Genomic DNA, 23,364 nt, shown 5'->3' with positions numbered 1-23,364 from the left:
GATTTTTTTTCCCCGAAACGTCCCTCCTAAAATGAAGGAGCGTGTTATACGCCTGTGCGTGTTATATGCCAATAAATATGGTAATTTTAGTTTATGACTGTTTAGTGTGCTATACAATTGTTTGTAATTTACCTTTCTTAGAATGGAATTAGGATAAGAATTAGGGATAATTTTTGTACCTGGAATGTTGGGGTAATGTTCATTGCATTTTCTTTGATTATTCAAAAATTATTTATACAATCATCACAATAACTGACCCTGCAGTGCCCTCAATGGAATTACTAACAGAATGTCAACTGTATGGTTGAAATGGTTTCAACCCAGAATCTCAATTTAAAGTAGATTTTCAACTTTAATATCACGATAGTTTGTTGGGAGCAAACTGGCCCGAAAAAACAATTTCTGTTGCATAACAATGTGGCCACTGTGTGTGCTGTAATATAGTCTAGTAGAATTAGCTACATCTAGTAAGTCAGTGGTGGTCAACTTTCTTGATATAGGGGGTGGGCTCAAGTGCAGCCCTTGACATCACCCAAAGGGGCCGCACATAAAATTCTGTAAATATTTAAAGTGGACGTAAACCCTCACATATACCCAGTGAAGTGAACAGCCTCAGATGATACACAGAGGTAAAAAATATCTCCCTACATAAGTTTTCATGTATATAGCTTTATATACTGTTTAGAAAGTGCACGTCCTATTAGAATTTTCTCTTCCCGATTCACCTGTGGGTGTGAATTCTTGCCATACACTGTGAGACAGCGGATTAAAGGAAAGGCACACACCCCCTCTCCACATAGGCAGACAAAGGAAGAAATGTGCATAGCAGTGCGGTGAATTAGACCAGATATCCGCTAATCAAATTTCCAACTGATTTTATCTCAGTTGACAGACTTGTCAGAAGTTACCATGCTGATAACAGAATAATGGAGCAGGAGAAAGCCACAGGACTTAGGGCTTTGAAGAGAGATAAGTAAACACTACAGATATATGTGCCCAGGTCAAATTTCATGAATGGATGACCACGCAATTGTCATTCAACGTGTGACAGCGCTGAAAGCTAAAAAATGGCCTGGGCAGGAAGAGGGTGAAAGTGCACTGTATTGAGGCGGTTAAACTTCTGTCTCTGCTGGGGCGTGACCAAGATGGCGGCGGTGCAGGACGCTTAGTTGAGGAGCTCTGCATCCATCGGGGGGATTTTAGCCTGTTTCCACAATCTGAGACTGCCTAAGACCATTACAAATCCCCTGGATCATCCCCGACAGGGAATGAGACGGACCCAGAACAAACCTAAGGCACAGAAGCAAGGGAACGCTCCTAAACATACCATGTCTCCAGGACGGGCAGCGGCACACATGGCTACCAAGAACAGCAGGGTGTCCCAGACGGAGGCCTCGGATCCTGCGCTCTTAGAGCAGAGTAATTTTAATGCCCTCATGCGGGCGATTACCGGCTGCCAATCCTCACTGTCGGATCTCACCACCAAGATTGACACGGGCCAGCTGGATCCGGCAGGATTTTGACAAGATCCGCCAGAGGGTGACGGAGACGGAGCGCCGGATTGGTGATACGGAGGAAACAGTCCGCGATCACACAGCCTCCCTGAACACACTCCAGGTGAGATCCCTCGAATCTAGAGCAGAGGAAAACCGCAATCGGCGGAACAATCTGCGTATTGTAGGCCTCCTTGAAGGATCGGAGGGGCCTGACCCGGCTGCGTACACGGAGCGGCTGCTCCGTACAATTTTTTCCCAGGCGGCCTTCTTGTCCTTCGCGGTGGAGCGGGCGCACAGGGTGCCACCACAGCGCGGACTGCCAGGCTCTCCACCACGCACCTTTATATTTAGGCTGCTAAACTTCCGTGACCGGGACCTAATTCTAAGAGAGGCCAGGAAGATGCAGGCAAACCATGAGTCCGCGCGTCTGATGTTCTTCCCTGACTTCTCGGTGGACACCCAAAAGCTCCGGAGATCATTCGATGAGGTGAAACAGGCTTTGAGAGCTAAGGCCATCAAATATAGTATGTTTTGCCCAGCGCACCTTCGTGTGCAGGATGGTGAGTCCTCACGGTTCTTCACCTCGCCAGCTGAGGTCTCTCAATGGCTGAACACACCTTGCCATCTCGCTGATCCAGGGACCTCCTGCACCGGCAGATGACCGGTGAACATGCTTTGTGAGTACTAGACTGTTCCCTTCTTACCACTTACCCTGACTGCTACCATCTCTATGCAAACATTCTGTGGATGAGTTACTTATCCCCCTGCACAATTTCAGGTACGTGTGAAAAGCACAATCTTTCCCTGCTTAAAGCACACAGCTGTAACCAAGGCCTGCAGCTGGCACACATGGAGTTAACTCTGCACCCCTATTTCCATCATCCCCCTTCTTAGAGGAACAGGAGTTATCCCCTTCAGAGTTCACGTTCAGCTGGAGAACTATATATGACCCGATTGAACGAGTGATTGACTGTTAGCTGTTAAACCTGCTGATTGCAGATTTCTATATGATCCCCCATGGATTTTGGTTATCACAAAGCTCTCACACTGGAAATTTCTGCTCTGGACAATATTCAGGAGTCCATTTACTGTCTCCCAACTGGTGGAGGCATCTCCTCCAGACTTGGTGTATCTGCACACCCCTTTGTTCGGCCCTGCCCCTATTTTGTTCTCTTCCCCTTTGTTTTAACTCCTTTTACAGTTATAAATGGGTGGCTGCTTTCTGTTCATGACCCCAGATAGTCATTGACTATGGTCTGGTTCGGGACATTAGCATACCCTGGTTTGGGTGGGTGTGCGGGGTGGGGGGAGGGGGGGGTTGTGTTGGAACGGGTTGAAATGGTTCTTAGTTCAAAAGAAGGAATGTATTTGAGGTGTTTGTATTACCCAAAAATATGCTTGTGTTCTCTCTGTATGCGATAATGAGGGGATGTGGGGAGAAGTGGTGACGACTGCTTCCCGGGATCCGGATGTTTTCCTGACTCGGCTGTTTCTACAGTGCCATATTAATGGTATTTAACTTTCTGAAATCCCATCGTTCTGACATGCATTTTTCAGGAAACCCACCTGACGGGTAGTTGAGTCCTTGGGCATAAAAAAACCCTGGGTGGGGCACTACTATTATGCCCATATTCCTCATACGCCAGAGGCGTGAGCGTGCTTATTCACAAATCCCTGTCTTTCATTTTACTTGATTTACATCTGGATCCCGGGGGAAAATTTGTCATACTGCATGCTGTATTGCTAATGTACAAATGGCGGTGGTGGGGCTATATATCCCCCCGCTGGCATCTTTGACACTTCTGAATAAGATTACCCAGTATCTTGCCAAAATGTTGGTGGATAATGTGGTGCTGGCAGGGGATTTTAACATGCCTCCCTGCCCTGCATTAGACAGGCTGACGCCAGGGGGGCGTGGACTCCCCGCTGTCTCGCTGGGCATCCACCTTCAGCCTCACTGATGTCTGGCGCTGGAAGAATAACCTCCTAAGAAGATATACCTGTCAGTCTGCCACTTGTGTGGCCATGTCCAGAATAGATCTGGTCTATGTCAGTGGCTAAGTCTTGCCAAAAGTTCAAGAAACATCTATCTTACCAAGGGGAATATCTGATCACACCCCTGTCCTGCTACGTTTGAATGTTTGCCAGGCCCCCGACTGTCTGTGGCGCTTATCCCGCTTCTGGATCTCTGACAAAAGAGTAGCCCCTGATGCTGAGGCGGATATCACTGCCTACTGGAATTCTAATCCCCCTGCAACCGACCCACCTTCTAGCTGGGACGCATTTAAAGCCCATTCGAGAATTTATTATCAGCAGAAGATAGGGCAGGTTAGGCGACAAACTGGGCGGGACTTGACCATGGCAGAACAGAGGGTTGCCACACTTGAACAAACTTACGTGAATACCAGAGATGAGGCGATGCGTGGAGACCTACAATGTGCTTTACGCGAAGTGTTGTTACTGAGGACCACATCAGCTAAAAATCTGCTACTCCACCAGTCGCAAAGAGTCTTCGAACAGGTTGAGCGGACTGGCCGTCTCCTAGCGTCGCTGTCCAGAGAACAATCGGTCATGTCAACATTAAAAATTCTGATGGACAGCTGGTGTCTGACCCTGAAGGCATTAATGCTTGCTTTGCCTCTTTCTACAGGGACCTCTATTCCTCCAGGGATGGATACTCCACAGCTGAACTCCAGGCTTTTCTGGAGGGAATCCAGCTTCCAACCCTAACGGAAGAGACCCGCCGGAGCCTGGACACCCCGCTCACCCTTAAGGAATTACAGCAGGCTATTGGCTCCATGCAGGCAGGGAAATCACCGGGAGATGATGGCCTCCCGGCAGAGTTCTATAAGGCATATGTGGAAACGCTGGCCTGAAGGCTGTTGGAGGTTTTGTCGGCCTCATTTGAGACCTCTTCTCTCCCCCCCCTTGATGATGGCGGCAGTTATAGTGGTAATACACAAACCTGGTAAGAGCCCTGAGCTATGCTCCTCATACAGGCCCATCTCACTGCTCAATGTGGACGCTAAGATCCTTGCGAATGTACCCATGCCGGGAAAGGGTACTGATATCAACCTGAGAAGACTCTATACTGTGATTGCAGGGATCTCGACTGAGGGGGGCACAGAGGCAGTTGCCTCGCTGGACGCAGAAAAGGCCTTTGACTCGGTGAAATAGGAACACCTGTGGCTTGTCCTTCAAAAGTTTGGTTTTGGGAACAAATACATCGCCTGGCTGAGGACGCTATAATCGCCCCCCTCGGCTAGAGTCCGGACAAATGGTATACTTTCACCCTCCTTCCCACTGCCCCGAGGAACCAAGCAGGGCTGCCCTCTCTCCTCGGCTCTTTTTGCATTGGCAATCGAGCTGCTGGCAGAGCTTCTGAGGACCGCTGGGGAAGTCCAAGGCATCTCTTTCCTCCTTCTGGTCGAGAAAGTATCTCTATATGCAGACGACATGCTGCTATATTTGAAGGATACCCACTGCTCTCCCCAAGCAGCTTTAGCTGTCATCGACAGATTTGGATACTTCTCCGGGATAAGGGTGAACTGGGACAAATCGCTCCTGTTCCCATTGGTGGGAAATCAATTAGTAGACCCACAAACTCCCTTGCAACAAATATCCCGTATCAAGTATCTGGCCATTTATATTCAGAGAGACCAAAAGAAATACTTAGACGACAATCTATATCCTGTCCTCCAGCAGCTTACTCATAAATGCGGGGTATGGAAGAATCTTCTACTTACTCTGGTTGGAAAAGTTAATCTTATTAAAATGACATTTCTCCCCAAATTTCTCTATGTGTTCCGGCACGCTCTGGTCCCTGTACCTGCGGTTTTCTTCACTAAACTTGATCGAATCATTTCCTCATTTATTTGAGGGGGCTCTGTCCCTCGGGTGGCAAAAACAAAGCTGCAAATGTCCCTTACTGAGGGTGGGTTGTCCCTCCCAAACCTCAAGAAGTATTACACAACTGGTCACAGTAGGATGGTGGTTTACTCAAGATATTTCAAACCCGGCAGAAAACTTGGAGGCGGCCATCTTGGGGTCCTATTCTGAGCTCAGCAATCTTGTACACCGTGGACCTAGGTATAGCCCTCAGATGACTACTCCCATGAAAACAACATTGCTGGCCTGGAAACAGGTTACCAACTATCTTGCTGAGGCGGGTACCATCTCTCCTCACACTCCGCTCTGGGGAAACCCCTCTCTGCCGCATCTTCAATCTATACCGGACCCTCAAGTCTGGGCTAGATTCCACACTAAAACACGTCATGCCCGGGGGACAGATCCTCTTCCTAGCGGAACTCAAGCGGCAATTCCATCTACCGCCGTGGATGTATTTCAGGTATGTGCAGCTTAAGCATGCCATAAAGGCCCAGTTTCCTGCTGGGGCTGTTCTTGATGTGCATTCGGTCGAGTCCCTCCTAACAGCAGCTGAGATTGACCGCACATTATCCTCCATATACTTGAGACTCACCTGCAGAGATGCTTTGAATACAGCTAAGCTCTTTGAGATTTGGCAAAAAGATATACCTGCTCTGATGGAGGAGGATTGGACCGAGGGGTTACGGCAATGCATTCCACTTATGATATCGGCCAGGGATCGCTTTGTCCAGCTAAAATTTTTGCGCAGAGTGTATTACACTCCCTCCAAACTATCTAGAATTTATCCAGGGGTGGTGGATACCTGACCTAAATGCAGACAGTCGGTGGGTACCTTTATTCACATGGTGTGTGAATATCCTCTCATTCGGGCGTTCTGGCAGGCGGTGGTTGCTGATATGAATAGGGTTGCAGGTCTTTCATTGGACAATGATCCCATGATACTTTTACTGGGCATTACTGACAATTTGAACACTACCAAACACACTGGACTATTTGTTTTCTATGCGGCTTATTATGCTAGGAAAATGATACTGTCTAAATGGAAGCTCCCAGAGCCCCCTCAACTTCCGGCATTGGAGGGCACTTATAAATGCAGTTCTGCCCTTATATAAACTTACTTATATGGGACGTAATTGCCCTCAAAAATTTGAAAAAATTTGGGCGCCCTGGGTGCAGGCTAGACATATTACGGTCTAGATGGATATGGCGGGACTGAACAGTGTCAAAGACTGGGTTGTAATTAGAAAAGAAACACATGAATAGCAGCCGACTGGGGCATGTTTCTCCCCCTTGGATTGCAAACTGGGAAAACTGCTTTTTGGGACTCCTCTCTTTCTCTCTCCCCTCCACTTTCTTGCATCCTCTATCCCCTCCCTCCCTCTTTGCTCCCTCTTTCCTTCATCCTTATGCCTTCTCCCCCCCCCCCTCCTCCCCCTTATCTTTACCCGTTTACTTGACATACTTGTGGTGTACAGCTTATATAGGTACTGCTATATCTCTAGTTACAATGCGGATGCCACTGCTGATCTTAGTAGGAGGTTGAGATGCTGATGCTTGTGGTAAACATGATATAAAAGGTGAATTGTTAACTAATGTGGATGGTTTTAAAGAGGCATAATTGTTTCTATTAACTCTAGTAAGAGGATACCTATTGTTATGTTAACAAACTGCTCTCATGTGTAATGATTTACAACTTCGATAAACATTCCTTCTGTTAAAAAACAACAAAAAAAAACAACTTATGTCTTTGCAAGTAAAATCTGCGCGGTTTTCCCTTCAGTTCCCATCAGTTTTCATGCACGTATGGTGTGAACGAGCCCCAAAGGCCATGGAAACTTTTATATATATTTCTGAAAATTTTACCAATTCCATTCTTCCATAAACAGTATATTATCTAGTCTTTAGTATCTGATAAAAGAAACAAGTTAAATGCAAGTCTACCACATTCTCCATACCCAAAAAGCTTGTCCTGAAAAATTGTATGTTAGTGCAAATAAAAAAGTATCACGGACAGTACTCAATTTTCTATGACATTCTCCATATAAAAGTCTGGCCTCAAAATGACAGAAGCCATGTTGTACCTGATAGTTCTGCAGCAGAATTAGGCTTAGATAGAACTCGCTGAATGCCAGTTTTAGGTCCCTGATGTTTCTGTGCTGGACTCGCTCCTCATGTGAAAGGGTGAATACAGCTTTTCTACGATGCCTGAGGGTTGGCAACCGGCTGATTTCCCTTTGTGCATCCAGTGAAGATTGCAGCTCATTTTGTAAAGTGGCTGAGCGTCGCTGAGCTTCTGCCAACTTTTCTGCAAGGAAAGACAAAAACAGTAATTAAGAGATGCAGTGTGGACATAGATGTCTTGTTGCTTTGATCAGAATCCTGACAGTGGTTGCTTCCAACAGCTGTGAAAACACCATAGCCAATGGGCTGAAGCCAATGGACAAGAAGTTTCAGGAGAGCTGGAGAACCACAGGTTGTCTATACTTAAAGCAGTTCTTTGCCCTGTGTGAAAAAAAATGTAAACGCTTAAGGACCACACTACGTACATATATTGCGGCAGTGTGGCCCTTGTATGCGATTCCTGTGATTCGCTCTGGAGCGCATGCTGCCGGAGCCCTGCTCCTGCTGTGATTGGAGCCAATCAGTGGGTAAGGCTGGCCACCTGTGATTCACAGGACAGGCAGAATGGCGGTCTGCCTATGTAAACAAGGCAGACCACCGTTCTGTGAGGGAGAAAAATTGAGATCTTGTGTTTCTGCTAAGCAGAAACACAGATCTCTGAGGCTTTCCTTCAGTCACAGCATTCCGAGCGCACCCAACCCTTTGATCGCCCTCTGATGTTAACCCCTTCCCTGCTAGTGTCATTTATACAGTTTTTTTTAGCACTGATCACTGTATTGGTGTCACTGTTCCCCAAAAAGTGTCAGTTACATAGTTATATAGTAGGTGAGGTTGAAAAAAAAGACACAAGTCCAACCAATGTGTGTGATTATATGTCAGTATTACATCGTATATCCCTGTATGCTGCGGTTGTTCAGATGCTTATCTAATAGTTTCTTGAAACTATCAATGCCCCCGCCGAGACCACCGCCTGTGGAAGGGAATTCCACATCCTTGCCGCTGTTACAGTAAAGAACCCTCTATGTAGTTTAAGGTTAAACCTCTATTCTTCTAATTTTAATGAGTGGCCACGAGTCTTGTTAAACTCCCTTCTGAAAAATAGTTTTATCCCTATTGTGGGGTCACCAGTATGGTATTTCGATATTGAAATCATATCCCCTCTCAAGCGTATCTTCTCCAGAGAGAATACGTTCAGTGCTTGCAACCTTTCCTCATAACTAATATCCTCCAGACCCTTTATTAGCTTTGTTGCCCTTCTTTGTACTCGCTCCATTTCCAGTACATCCTTCCTGAGGACTGGTGCCCAAAACTGGACAGCATACTCTAGGTGCGGCCGGACCAGAGTCTTGTCGAGCGGGAGAATTATTGTTTTATCTCTGGAGCTGATACCCTTTTTAATGCATGCCAATAGTCTGTTTGCTTTGTTAGCAGCAGCTTGGCATTGCATGCCATTGCTGAGCCTATCATCTACTAGAACCCCCAGGTCCGTTTCCATCCTAGATTCCCCCAGAGGTTCTCCCCCCAGTGTATAGATTGCATTCATATTTTTGCCACCCAAATGCATTATTTTACATTTTTCTACATTGAACTTCAAATTGCCATGTAGTTGCCCACCCCACTCATTTGTTCAGATCTTTTTGCAAGGTTTCCACATCCTACAGAGAAGTTATTGCCCTGCTTAGCTTAGTATCGTCCGCAAATACAGAGATTGAACTGTTTACCCGATCCTCTAGGTCGTTTATGAACAAATTAAATAGGATTGGTCCCAGCACAGAACCCTGGGGGACCCCACTACCAACCCCTGACCATTCCGAGTACTCCCAATTTATCACCACCCTCTGAACTCGCCCTTGTAGCCAGTTTTCAATCCATGTACTCACCCTATGGTCCATGCCAACGGACCTTATTTTGTACAGTAAACGTTTACGGGAAACTGTGTTGAATGCTTTTGCAAAATCCAGATACACCACTTCTACAGGCCTTCCTTTATCTAGATGGCAACTCACCTCCTGAGTGACATTGGTGAAACCAGTGCACAGCTGGAGCTGAGGGACTCTCCTAGCTGCCGGGATAAGAACTCCTTCAGTGAGAGTGGGGGGGCAGCGAAGGGAAAGGAAAGACAGATTCTGGTGTTAGGGGACTCAATTCTTAGAAGGACAGAGAGGGCAATCTGTAAACAAGACCTGAAGCGCCGAACAGTATTTTGTCTACTGGGCGCTCAGGTTCGGCACATCACGGATCTTGTGGACAGATTACTGGGAGGGGCTGGGGAAGACCCAGCTGTCATGGTGCACGTTGGCACCAATGACAAAGTCAGAGGCAGATGGAGTGTCCTAAAGAACGATTTTAGGGACTTAGGAGCTAAATTGAGGAAAAGGACCTCCAAGGTAGTATTCTCAGGAATACTACCGGTACATTGAGCCACACCAGAAAGGCAGAGGGAGATTAGGGAAGTAAACAAGTGGTTGAAGAGCTGGTGTAGTAAGGAGGGGTTTGGGTTCCTGGAGAACTGGGTTGACTTCTCAGTTGATAACCGGTACTATAGAAGGGACGGACTGCACCTAAATGAGGAGGGTGCAGGTCTGCTGGGAATGAAGATGGCCAAAAAGTTAGAGGGGTTTTTAAACTAGGCGATGGGGGGAGGGTCCAGAGGTAGAGATAGTCAGCGTGGAAGATATTCCAGAGGGTAGTATTGGGGGCATTAGTGGTAGGTTGACCAAAGCACAAAAACACAAGGTAAGTATAGTAGCAAGTCCTAGTTGCAATCTCGAAAACCCAATACGAGGACAATATGCGACCGGTCTAAACTATGTGGCATGTTCACCAATGCCAGGAGCATGGCAGACAAGATGGGTGAACTAGAGATACTGTTGTACGAGGGGGATTTGGATTTTGTGGGAATTTCAGAGACCTGTTTCAACAGCGCTCATGATTGGCTGGCAAACATTTAAGGGTATACCCTTTACTGCAAGGATAGAGAGGGTAAAAAAGGGGGAGGGGTATGCCTATATATTAAGAATAATGTACAAGTGAATGTGAGAGATGACATCACTGAGGGAGCTAGGGAGGAGGTGGAATCCTTATGGGTAGAGCTCCAAAGGGAAGCTAAGGGGAAAATAATACTGGGAGTATGCTATAGGTCCCCTAACCTGAGGGCGGAAGTGGAGACAGATCTCCTATCACAATTTGGATTAGCAGCAAGAATGGGAAGTGCTATCATAATGGGGGATTTTAATTATCCAGACATAGACTGGGCGGAGGGAACCGCGCATTCATTTAAGGCTCGCCAGTTCCTTAATGTCTTGCAGGACAATTTTATGGGTCAGATGGTAGACGCACCAACTAGAAATAAAACATTACTGGATCTAATGATTACCAACAATACAGACCTGATTCACGGATGTGGAAATACGGGGCAATTTAGGTAACAGCAATCACAGGTCAATTAGTTTCAGTATAAATCACACAAATAGGAAACATAAAGGAAATACAAAGACACTGAATTTCAAAAGAGCCAACTTCCCTAAACTACAAACCTTGCTAAAAGGCATAAATTGGGATAAAATATTAGGAACAAAGAATACGGAGGAGAGATGGGTTTGCTTTAAGAGCATATTAAATAAGGGCATTAGCCAATGTATCTCATTGGGTAATAAATTTAAAAGACCGAACAAAAGTCCTGGATGGCTTAACTCCAATGTAAAAATGCATATAAAAGTAAAGGAGAAGGCCTTCAAAAAATACAAGGTTGAGGGATCATCCTCAGCATTCAGACTTTATAAAGAATGCAACAAGAAATGTAAGGGTGCGATTAGGACGGCTAAGACAGAACATGAAAGACACATAGCGGAGGAGAGCAAAAAAAATCCCAAGAAATTCTTTAAGTATGTAAACAGTAAAAAAGGGAAGACAGACCATATTGGCCCCATAAAGAATGAGGAAGGACATCTGGTTACAAAGGATGGGGAGATGGCGAAGTCTTCACGAGTGAATCGGTGGGCTTCAGTAACCAAAACTGCAGTGTTTATCCTCATGACACAACACAGGAAGCACCTCCATGGTTAACAGAGGGCAGAATTAAAATTAGACTTGAGAAACTTAACATTATTAAATCACGGGGACCAGATGGCTTGCATCCGAGGGTACTTAGGGAACTCAGTCAAGTGATTGCCAGAACGTTGTTCCTAATTTTTACAGACAGTCTACTGACTGAAATGGTACCAGCTGATTGGAAAAAAGCCAATGCAGCACCAATATTTAAAAAGGGCCCAAAATACATCCCTGGGAATTACAGACCAGTTAGCCTAACATCAATAGTATGTAAACTCTTGGAGGGGATAAGGGACTATATACAAGATTTTAGTAATGAGAACGGTATCATTAGCAGTAATCAGCATGGATTCATGAAGAATCGTTCTTGCCAAACCACTACTAACCTTCTATGAGGAGGTGAGTTGTCATCTAGATAAAGGAAGGCCCGTAGACGTGGTGTATCTGGATTTTGCAAAAGCACTGACAGTTTCCCATAAACGTTTACTGTACAAAATAAGGTCCGTTGGCATGGACCATAGGGTGAGTACATGGATTGAAAACTGGCTACAAGGGCGAGTTCAGAGGGTGGTGATAAATGGGGAGTACTCGGAATGGTCAGGGGTGGGTAGTGGGGTTCCCCAGGGTTCTGTGCTGGGACCAATCCTATTTAATTTGTTCATAAACGGCCTTGGAGGATGGGATAAACAGTTCAATCTCTGTATTTGCAGACGATACTAAGCTAAGCAGGGCAATAACTTCTCCGCAGGATGTGGAAACCTTGCAAAAAGATCTGAACAAATTAATGGGGTGGGCAACTACATGGCAAATGAGGTTCAATGTAGAAAAATGTAAAATAATGCATTTGGGTGGCAAAAATATGAATGCAATCTATACACTGGGGGAGAACCTCTGGGGGAATCTAGGATGGAAACGGACCTGGGGGTCCTAGTAGATGATAGGCTCAGCAATGGCATGCAATGCCAAGCTGCTGCTAACAAAGCAAACAGAATATTGGCATGCATTAAAAAGGGATCAACTCCAGAGATAAAACGATAATTCTCCCACTCTACAAGACTCTGGTCCGGCTGCACCTAGAGTATGCTGTCCAGTTCTGGGCACCAGTCCTCAGGAAGGATGTACTGAAAATGGAGTGAGTACAAAGAAGGGCAACAAAGCTAATAAAGGGTCTGGAGGATCTTAGTTATGAGGAAAGGTTGCGAGCACTGAACTTATTCTCTCTGGAGAAGACACGCTTGAGAGGTGATATGATTGTCAATATACAAATACCGTACTGGTGACCCTACAATAGAAATAAAACTTTTTTGCAAAAGAGAGTTTAACAAGACTTGTGGCCACTCATTAAAATTAGAAGAAAAAGAAGTTTAACCTTAAACTATGTAGAGGGTTCTTTACTGTAAGAGCGGCAAGGATGTGGAATTCTCTTCCACAGGCGGTGGTCTCAGCGGGGAGCATCGTTAGCTTCAAGAAACTATTAGATAAGCACCTGAATGACCACAATATACAGGGATATTCAATGTAATACTGACACATAATCACACACACATAGGTTGGATTTGATGGACTTGTGTCTTTTTTCAACTACCTACTATGTAACTATGTAATACCTTCGCCATCTCCAGATCGTTTGTAACCAAATGTCTTTCCTCATTCTTTATGGGTCCAATATGGTCTGTCCTCCCTTTTTTATTGTTTACATACTTAAAGAATTTCTTGGGATTTTTTTTTGCTCTCCTCTGCTATGTGTCTTTCATGTTCTATCTTAGCCGTCCTTACATTTCTTGTTGCATTCTTTAGAAAGTCTGAATGCTGATGATGATCCCTCAACCATGTATTTTTTGAAGGCCTTCACCTTTGCTTTCATATGCATTTCTACATTGGAGTTAAGCCATCCAGGACTTTTGTTTGCTCTTTTAAATTTATTACCCAATGGGATGCATTGGCTAATGCCCTTATTTAATATGCTCTTAAAGCAAACCCATCTGGCCTCCGTGTTCTTTGTTCCTAAGATTGTATCCCAATTTATGCCTACTAGCAAGGTTCATAGTTTAGGGAAGTTGGCTCTTTTGAAATTCAGTGTCTTTGTATTCCCCTTATGTTTTTCCTATTTGTGCGATTTATACTGAAGCCAATTGACCTGTGATCGCTGTTACCTAAATTGCCCTGTATTTCCATATTCGTGATCAGGTCTGTATTGCTGGTAATCAGTAGATCCAGTACTGCTTTATTTCTAGTTGGTGCGTCTACCATCTGACCCATAAAATTGTCCTGCAAGACATTTAGGAACTGGCGAGCCTTAGATGAATGCGCGGTTCCCTCCGCCCATGTCTGGATAATTAAAATCCCCCATTATGATAACACTTCCCATCCTTGCTGCTAATCCAAATTGTGATAGGAGATCTGTCTCCCCTTCCTACCTCAGGTTAGGGGGCCTATAGCATACTCCCAGTATTATTTTCCCCCTAGCTTCATCCCTGAGCTCTACCCATAAGGATTCCACCTCCTCCCTAGCTCCCTTAGGGACGTCCTCACTCACATTCACTTGTACATTATTCTTGATATATAGGCATACCCCTCCCCCATTTTTACCCTCTCTATCCTTGCGATAAAGGGTATACCCTTGAATGTTTGCCAGCCAATCATGAGAGCTGTTGAACCAGGTCTTCGAAAATTCCCACAAAATCCAAATCCTCCTCGTACAACAGTATCTCTAGTTCACCCATCTTGTCTGCCCTGCTCCTGGCATTGGTGACCATGCCACGTAGTTTAGGCCGGTCGCATATTATCATCTTATTGGGTGTTCCGAGATTGCAATTAGGACTTGCTACTATACTTACCTTGGGATTATGTGCTTTGGTAAACCTACCACTAATGCCCCTAATACTACCCTCTGGAATATGTTCCGTGCTGACTATGTCTACCTCTGGACCCCCCATCGCCTAGTTTAAAAACCCCTCTAACTTTTTGGCCACCTTCATTCCCAGTTGATCTGCACCCTCCTCATTTAGGTGCAGTCTGTCCCTTCTATAGTACCGGTTATTGACTGAGAAGTCGGCCCAGTTCTCCAGGAACCCAAACCCCTCCTTACTATACCAGCTATTCAGCCGCTTGTTTACTTCCCTAATCTCCTTCTGCCCTTCTGCTCCTAAGTCCCTAAAATTGTTCTTTAGGACACTCCATCTGCCTTTGACTGTCATTGGTGCCAACGTGCACCATGACAGCTGGGTCTTCCCCAGCCCCTCCCAGTAATCCGTCCACCAGATCCATGATGTGCCGAACCCGAGCGCCTGGTCACTTCGTGTCAGATTTGTCCGCTGCAATGTCGCAGCGTCACTAAAAATTGCTGATTGCCACCATTATTAATAAAAACAATTAAAATAATTAAAAAGTCCATAAATCTATCCCATAGTTTGTAGACGCTATAACGTTTTCTCAAACCTATCAATATACGCTTAATGGGATTTTTTTTTACCAAAATCATGTAGCAGAATACATATTGGCTTAAATTGATGAAGAAATTAGATTTTTTCACATTTTTTTATTGGGTATGTTTTATAGCAGAAAGTAAAAAATATTTTTTTTCAAAATTGTCGGTCTTTTTTTGTTTATAGCGCAAAGAATAAAAAACCCCAGAGGTGATCAAATACCACCAACAGAAAGCTCTATTTGCGGAGAAAAAGGACATCAGTTTTATTTGGGTACAATGTCGCACGACCGTGCAATTGTCAGTCACTGCAACACAGTGCCGTTTTGCAATAAATGGCCAGGTCAAGGGGGTAAAACCTTCCGGAGCTGAAGTGGATCTGACCGGAAGTGGGAGATGGTATCAGTCAAAACCAGGTACCCCCCACCCCCCCTCAAAACAAATTGCCAAAAAAACAGAAAGGGATTGTATAAAGCGGGACTTTACCCTAAAGGCGACGTTCCACTTTATGCCCTCCTCTTCTGTTTTTGGCTTTAATTGGTGTTCACAGTTCATTTTACCTGAATAAAATGTGTTGATTTTGGCAAGTTCTTTCTCGCACGTCTGGAAGAATTTTTCTTCAAACCTGGCATAATATCGTTTTACAGTATCCTCGTCTGTAACTGCAGGAGAAAAAGGCAAAGAACAAAACTCTAAGAAAACATTCCTGGACAAAGCATCAACTATCACGTGTATTAAAGGAGAACCCAATTTTAAACTAATTTACATAATCTCCCCCCGAAAAAGGATCGGTATCAGTTAAGTTAAACTACCTGCTTTTTCCAATATGATATATTACAGACCCAAGCTGATTCGGTCTTTCTAGAAAATGATCCAGTCTGGTATTACTGCCATAATACATTCCTCTATAGGCATTCTACTGTATATGCATGGGTAGTGAGAGAAAACCCATGCAATGCTATAGATGGAAAATTAAAAAAAATCCCTTCACTTCTTGTCCTGATAACAGCAGCAACAGAAACTTAAAGGTTCTAACACTTCCTTACCCTATCCTAAATGTAAAAAAAATATCTATCTGCCATTAGATTTTAACAAACCTAGTTTTTCTGGAACCCAGGTGTCTCATGGCTGCCACATTATAACAAGAACCATTGGAAAGTGTGCATTTAGGGGCTACTGTTTCATAAACAACTGTCATTGTGCCAGAAGTAGCCGAATGCCATTGCTCAGTTAGGACTTCCTGATGGGACAATGACAGAACATTCCAAGCTCAATGTGCAAGGTCACCTATTAGTTTAAAATGGACAGGGAGACAACACTGGGTAACAGGGACAGAGACAGAGGCTTGTCACCCTACAACAGAAAAACAAAGGGGGTAAAAAAAAGAAAAAAGGACATTTAAAGGCTGGCTCAAAGGTATTCATTTAATAAAAGCTGTAGCTTTAAAAAGACTAAAATTTACTTTTTAAATTACATTAATATGAAATAGATTATATGAGGTTTTAGTGGCTGTGTTTACATTAACTTAGGGTCGAAGGAAACACTTGTGTTATAACATAGTAACAACAATACAAACCATAGCAATTTTTGACAATCCAATGTAAGCGGACTTGAAAAATTTCTTTTCATGTTGTGAGTGCTGCCGGTGTCTTGCCGAATAAGTTCCTTCGGCGGATAGGTTCCACCCCTGTACTGCGCAGGCGCAGCGCCTGCGCAGTACGAACTACTAACAGCCACCGGAGATAGCCGAAGCTCAAGATCGACAATCAGCTGTACACAGCGCCTGCGCTCTGGGTCCAGGTTCCTTCCCTACCATCCAAGTGGACCTAGAGGGGGAATCTAAAAGAGCCGAGCGAAGCGAGGCCGCGCCCGAATCGTGGCGAGCAAAGCGAGCCCGCGAGGGGCCCTCTTACAGGCTCCGTGTACAGCTGATTTTCAGCTATTCCGCTTCGGCTATTTCCGCCGGATCCTACTGCGCAGGCGCAGCGCCTGCGCAGTAGAGGGGGGAACTTATCAGCCGAGCGGAAATTTCTCGGCAGAACACCGGTCTGACGGCCATCTCTTTCCACAACTTCCTGGATTCCCTGCATGTTTTACAGCTTCCCCCTCTATGGTTTACTTTAAATTTCTAAGGACTACATATCCCATGGTACCTTGCTGCCTGCAAGCAGCGATTCCTGTACTGACTCCGCCTCCTGAAACTCCTCCTCTCAGCACCTCTGCAGTTCAGAAGGCAGGTGTTTCGTCAGATTAGGCAACTCGTCAGATTTTGTAACGGTTAGTGACATTCCATCGCCGCCATCTTGCTACACCCCACACTCGTCCACAGCAAGGATACAGTTAGAAGGTGGCAAGCGGACATCTTCTTACACCCACCAGAATTTTGCATTGCACACTTATTTTTAACAGTAAACTCAGCTTATATAGTGAAATTCAGTATTTAGAAATCTGTCAGACTGTTTTGATGTTGATTTTTTCAAAGCAGCGGTGTTCTGTCAGATTAGCAAACCTGTGAGATCAACAGGCGTGCCCCTAATTTTCAAATTCAACATCTCAACAGTCAGACGGATTTTTAAATACTGTATTTCAATTTATAAGCGGAGTTTACTGTTAAAAATAAGTGTGAAATGTAAGACAAGAGGTGGGTGTAACAAGATGTCCGCATGCCGCCTTCTCACTGTATCCTTACTGTGGACGAGTGCGTGGTGTAGCAAGATGGTGGCGACAAAATCTGACGGGTCGCCTATTCTGACGAAACAGGCTCTGTGAACTCTGAGACACAGCAGGGCCTATCAAATGGGCATAGTGACTACGTGCCACAGAATTCAAGGAAGTAAATGTGTGGGGTCCATCAAAAAGTTCACAACTTCAAGATAGTTCAGGGTAAAAGGAATGGGCTAGAAATAATTGAAATACAATGTGGATACAGGATTTTACATTTTGACCATAGACACACTTTAAAGATGTTTGAGATTCAATAGTTTGCTACCCAAGTCTGATTGAAAAAGTTGTCTATTCTGTAGGACAGTGTGGTCTGAACTCTGAAGAAATCTAAATTAAAATAATCCCCAGGAAGAACAGTTTGTTTCCACACTCTTCTTCCCTGATAAATAAATTTCTCAACCATCAAAAAGAGCACACTGCATAATGGGTGACAATCCTCCCTTACTATGGGGAAAGCGAGTATTAACTGCACAGTATTAGCCATGTTACACAGAGGATGGTGGCATAGCCAAGAGCAGAAGTCTTCAAACTGTAGCCCGGGGGCCTTGGGGCACTAATCCTTCCACTGATACTAGACACTATTCTGCCTGACACCAACAATGGGGCACCATTTCTGGCACACAGATTCCTCCCAAGGATACGAACAATGGGGCACTATTCCTCCCCCTAATACCAAATGTGGCAATGTTTAGTAGCGCTGATGTTAGGAAAATTTACGCTCCCACTAGCTACAGTCTGGCCCCTCTAAAGTCTGAAGGACAATAAACTGGCCCTTTGTTTAGAAAGTTTGGAGATCCCCGGCCTAGAGGATGGGCTGATGTCTTACTATTCGTTGCTCTCTGCATTTATGATGGGAGCAAATCCACCACTGCTCCAAAAACCCTAAAAAGATGTGTACCCCATTGCCGTGAATGTTTACCCTAACATTCTAAGTTATCACACTAAAAACCATATAAAACTTTTAAAACCAATAACAGGTATCCTTCATTTTCACCATACCCTATTAAAGTTCTAGTGTGACTGTACACAAATAGAAATAAAACCCCTCATAAGTACACATTGTAAGGCGTTAATCCTGCATTCCGCATACACAGCCACCGTCTCACACATTGCATGTGAGAGTCTCACTTGCTTAATGTGCCTGTGACTACGACTATCCATGTCTGCAAGCCTTGCCAAAGGAAATCATTTTCCCCTCAATTTCGCAACTACTTACCAACACTCTCTTTGCCTGCCAGCTATTAAAACATACATTTTTTAATCTATGAAAAGGGATTTGCCGTTTACAGGTGACAATCAAAACTAAATCTAAATCTGTGTACGATATTAGTCATTACATATCTGACTGCTTCCTCTTATCTGCTGCAATTACAAAGTCTACCCCGAAGCAGAAGGCACTCATGTATGCCATTAACATCCCAAGGCCAATCATTTTTAGATGTTACAGGTGCAGAGAACATGGGTGGCCTTGGATATATAGACCATGACAATAACATGCAGACAAGGGTACCTATAGAAATGAAGGTTATTTTCCATGGAATACGATGGATAAAACTTGTTCACATAGAAACAGAATGCATAACACATTAATACATCCAGTATGTTCCAGTCAGTCCTGAAGACTGCCTATAATATATTAGAAGGTAATATAATTCTAAGAAACACATTTTGCAGGCAACTGCATTATAAACACATTGATTTCTCCATTTATTCTAATGTGTAAAATAAAAAGTATTTATGTAGAAGCTGTAAGTGCACAGAACACAAAACAAGATGCAGAGGTGACCAGTAGGAAACAGGCCATTACCCCCCATCTACAAAAAATTAATGTATTTAAAGCTGTAAACCTAAATTGTCACTTTTATAAGTCTAGGTTAGGAATTTTCTCCAAAAACAAAATAGAGAGGAAAAAAAAAAAAAATTTTTCCAAATACTTTTATTCTACCCTTTAGGCCTTTTTCGTATGGGTGACCCAATCAGGTCTGCTTGTCAGTTTTTAAGGTGGACCTGATCAGGTGGTCCACGTATGCCTATGGTCTGGCATGGGTAAACGGACTGTGTTAGTTTACACCGGCTTACCGCCAATTCGATCTGGTCCGCTAAAAAAAAAAAAAAAAAAAAAAAAAAAAAAAAACCCGCAGAAGGGGATCCATCCCCTCCATCTAGGTGGATCAGATTGGAGGGCAGTCCGTTTACACCCGACAGCCCATAGAGCACAGCTGGATCTGTGTCCATTCTGTATAAATGGCGCAGACATGGACCACTCATCCGCCCGCTCTGCTCAGGGGATAGATTCCCCTGCTGAGCAAAGCAGATTCTGCCCCATGTAAAAGGGGCTTTAGTCCTAATTCACACGACTGCATTGCTCTGATCCAATCGACCTGGGCGGTGGTAAACTGGACCAGGCTGCCCTGCCGTGATTTGCAGTAACAGGAGGAGCTGTTGTCAAACACTCTTATTTGTCCATTTCCCATCAGCCTACATTACTAGGAGCATTGCCTGACTGGGCAGGTAATGCGACCCTGAAACGCCGGTTTAAAAGGAAAATTCAATTCTATAAGTATATAGTCTTAGTAGAGCTGCACGATTCTGGCCAAAATGAGAATCACCATTTTATTGCTTAGAATAAAAAGATCACGATTCTCTAACGATTCTTGCGATGTAAAATCTTTTACATTATACAAAACAATTCATTAAAGTAATTTAAAAAAAAAAATTGCATTTGAAAGACCGCTGTGCAAATACAGTGCGACAAACAAATATATACAAATTTGGGGGTTCTAAGTAATTTTCTAGCAAAAAAAAAAAAAAAACCTGATGTTAACTTGAAACCAACAAATGTCAGAAAAAGGTTTAGTGTTTAAGGCCCCTTCACCTGAAGAAGTCACGTGATCGGGTGACGTCACGCATAGGGACGGGATAGGCACTGATACAGACTGAGATTGCCAAGCTCGCCGCTCGTAGGAGATGTATGTGTTGTGCATTTACTTCATGTGAGTACATGCCTTTTAACTTTCAATAAAATACCGCTTTGCTTAAAATTACTACACTATCTGGTACCCCATCTGTTCTTTAATGTGTGTGCTCTGCTGGCACTGAGGGATCAAAGCACAGCGACCACCGGCTTCGGTCCAGGGACCCCAAAGAGGGACCACCTCCAGCATTTGCCTTATATGCGATTTTCCCATTACCGCAAGGTAAGGGGCCATTTCTCACTTATGTGTGTTTAATGCACAAAGAGAATATACACACCCTCTCTCTTTCGGTACCCCACTGGCTGTTTTTTGCACATTGAACTTTTCAAAGGAGTGATATCACTGGATGTTTTACCTTTGTGTTTTCACTGGCACACACGTTTGGTGTGTTTAAGGACATTTTTTGTATTTTATGTTATTGTGGTGATATTGTTTGCGATGTGATCTATACATATATGCCACACACCAATTTGCACTTTATGTGTTGTTTGCACAATTTACAATATATATATTTTTGTGGTTTGCACAATTTTGCCCATTTGCACTTTATATTTAATATTATACACGTCATTTTGGTAATATATGCATAAGGAATTGTTTGTATGGTCCTTGCAGTTATGCAGCTGTTTGTTTGCACATGTACATGAATATATAGAAGATTCTATATGTACTTATGGGTTGCACATTGGCACATTAGCACTTTAAGTTTTTGCACAGGCTGTAATAACACTATGCATGTATGAGGATTATCTATTTCTGCTCCCTGCATACATAGTGTTGCCACATTTTGCACATGTTTAGGATTACAGTACGGGTTAGTGATTTATTATACATTGTTTGCACTTTACCAAGTAGATAAGTCGTGTGAGATTTCACCATTTTGTATTGACATATGACCCCTCAGCTCCATTACATTTATTTTACACTGCCATAGGGAATCACATCCCCTCATCATATCAGGTTAGCGCAGCACCTACTTTCTATGCTTTGTACCACTCATGGGCCTTGTTTGATCCCATTCGGTGTCTGCAGCTGTCCACGTGCACACCTTTCTTCCAAGGTAACGCAGGAATAACTTACATTTTGATTAAAAGGACACAATGCTTTCCTATGGCCCCATTCACACACTGCGTTTAGCTGCGATTTAGTTACATGCGGTTTGGTGCGGATAGAAAAAACAGAATTGACTGCGTCCAGGAGCGATTTAGCGCAGCTATCTGCATCTATCTGCACATAACTGCAGGTAATCGCAGTGTTCTCCTGCGAATAGCAGCAGCAACAAGGAAAGAAAAGCAACAGGAAGCACATCAGAAATGGCAAGAATGTTCCAAACGCAGCTAAACGCAGCCGCACATAAAAGCAGGTAATCTCACTGTACAAATGCAGCTGATCGCAGTGCCTGGAGTCTTGAATTTCACAGAACATATATGCTTTTAACTGCGGCAGAACAGCCAACCGTGTGAAAGGCAGCTTAGACTATTAAGTAGTGGTTGTGTACGTTTTATTTTTGGAGAATACGTATATCGTATATCGTATATCGTATATCTACGTTGAGTAGATTGACAGTGGCTCCTCCTGTCAAAGCCATTCACAGCAGGGCAGACTGGTACCGACAGACTGGATCATGAAACAACAATGCAATAGATATGGTTTTCTGGAGCATGTGCAGCACAGCAGATGACCTCAAAGATACCACCACTAGCGTCAGGCAAGAGTAGGTGACTGGCATGATCAACAGAAATTTTATCAAAAATGTAAAAAACAACCAAACAAAAAAGGCACAAAAATGTTTTATAAATGAGTTTTAGAGACATATATATATATAAAACATTTTTTTTTGGGGGGGGGGGGGGTGTGCTTTTCAGACAGGTGGTGAGGAGTGCCCCTTCATCCCCTGCTTTAACCCCCTGAACATCAGCCCTAGCATTGCGCTCGGTTGTGTTGCATTTGCAGAGGGACCCTATTGACTTGAATGGGCTACACCGACCGAAAACGATAGCGAGTATAATTCCAGCCACGAACCATGTGTATGCCCCGGCCACTGTTTTTCAACCGTGGGTTTTTAAGCCCCCCCAGCCACTAGTGTAAACAAGAGCTATGCAAGATAATCTTAAAAGGTACCCTATAATTACAGAATACATTGACAATACAAACAATAATAGACTCCCCCACATGGTCAGTCTCCCCAGTTTACATTCTGTATTCAGGTGTTGGCAGAGACAGAACACATCTCGCTCCAAGATACAATATAGCAAACAAGTATTGCCACACACTGTATTCAACATTCAACTCTGGTGTGAAATAAATGAAAGACAGGCTTCAGCTCAAATCCCTTTGTAGCTTCTTCCCTGCTCTTCACTTTTTCTATTTTTTTATTTAGAAGAGAAAGGAGTTTCCATTCGAACATACATAGCATATTCATTGGAAACAAAGCATCAGAACAAAAGACATACCAAAAAGAAACGTAAATTGGACCAAATCTGTCCTTCAAGGTTACTAAAACATCAATATGACAATCAAAAAGTTACCACCGTTCCAACAAAGGTAATCGAGAGAGACCCCAGAGGGCACTGCTGTTCACTTTTTATAGACTACATATTCCATGGTACCTTGCTGCATGCAAATGCTAATTTCCTGTACTGACTCCTCCTCCTGAAACTCCTCCTCTCAGCATCTCTGTAGCTCA

At 43.9% G+C, this 23,364-nt stretch overlaps 1 protein-coding gene across 1 annotated transcript in view; it reads right to left on the bottom strand.

Moving 5' to 3' along the window:
- The window catches only part of XPR1 (xenotropic and polytropic retrovirus receptor 1), a gene marked incomplete at its 5' end in the record, with an annotated part of 243,198 nt that overhangs the window by 62,701 nt on the left and 157,133 nt on the right, over window positions 1-23,364 (bottom strand). Inside the window, 2 exon segments of the mRNA XM_073593336.1 lie at window positions 7,466-7,689; window positions 15,540-15,641. Coding sequence (XP_073449437.1) covers window positions 7,466-7,689; window positions 15,540-15,641 — 326 coding nt within the window.

The sequence above is a fragment of the Aquarana catesbeiana genome, linkage group LG07 (assembly GCF_042186555.1).
Source record: "Aquarana catesbeiana isolate 2022-GZ linkage group LG07, ASM4218655v1, whole genome shotgun sequence".
NCBI lineage: Eukaryota > Metazoa > Chordata > Amphibia > Anura > Ranidae > Aquarana > Aquarana catesbeiana.
Note: the sequence above shows the minus strand (reverse complement) of the source record. Positions and strands in the feature narration are given on the sequence as shown.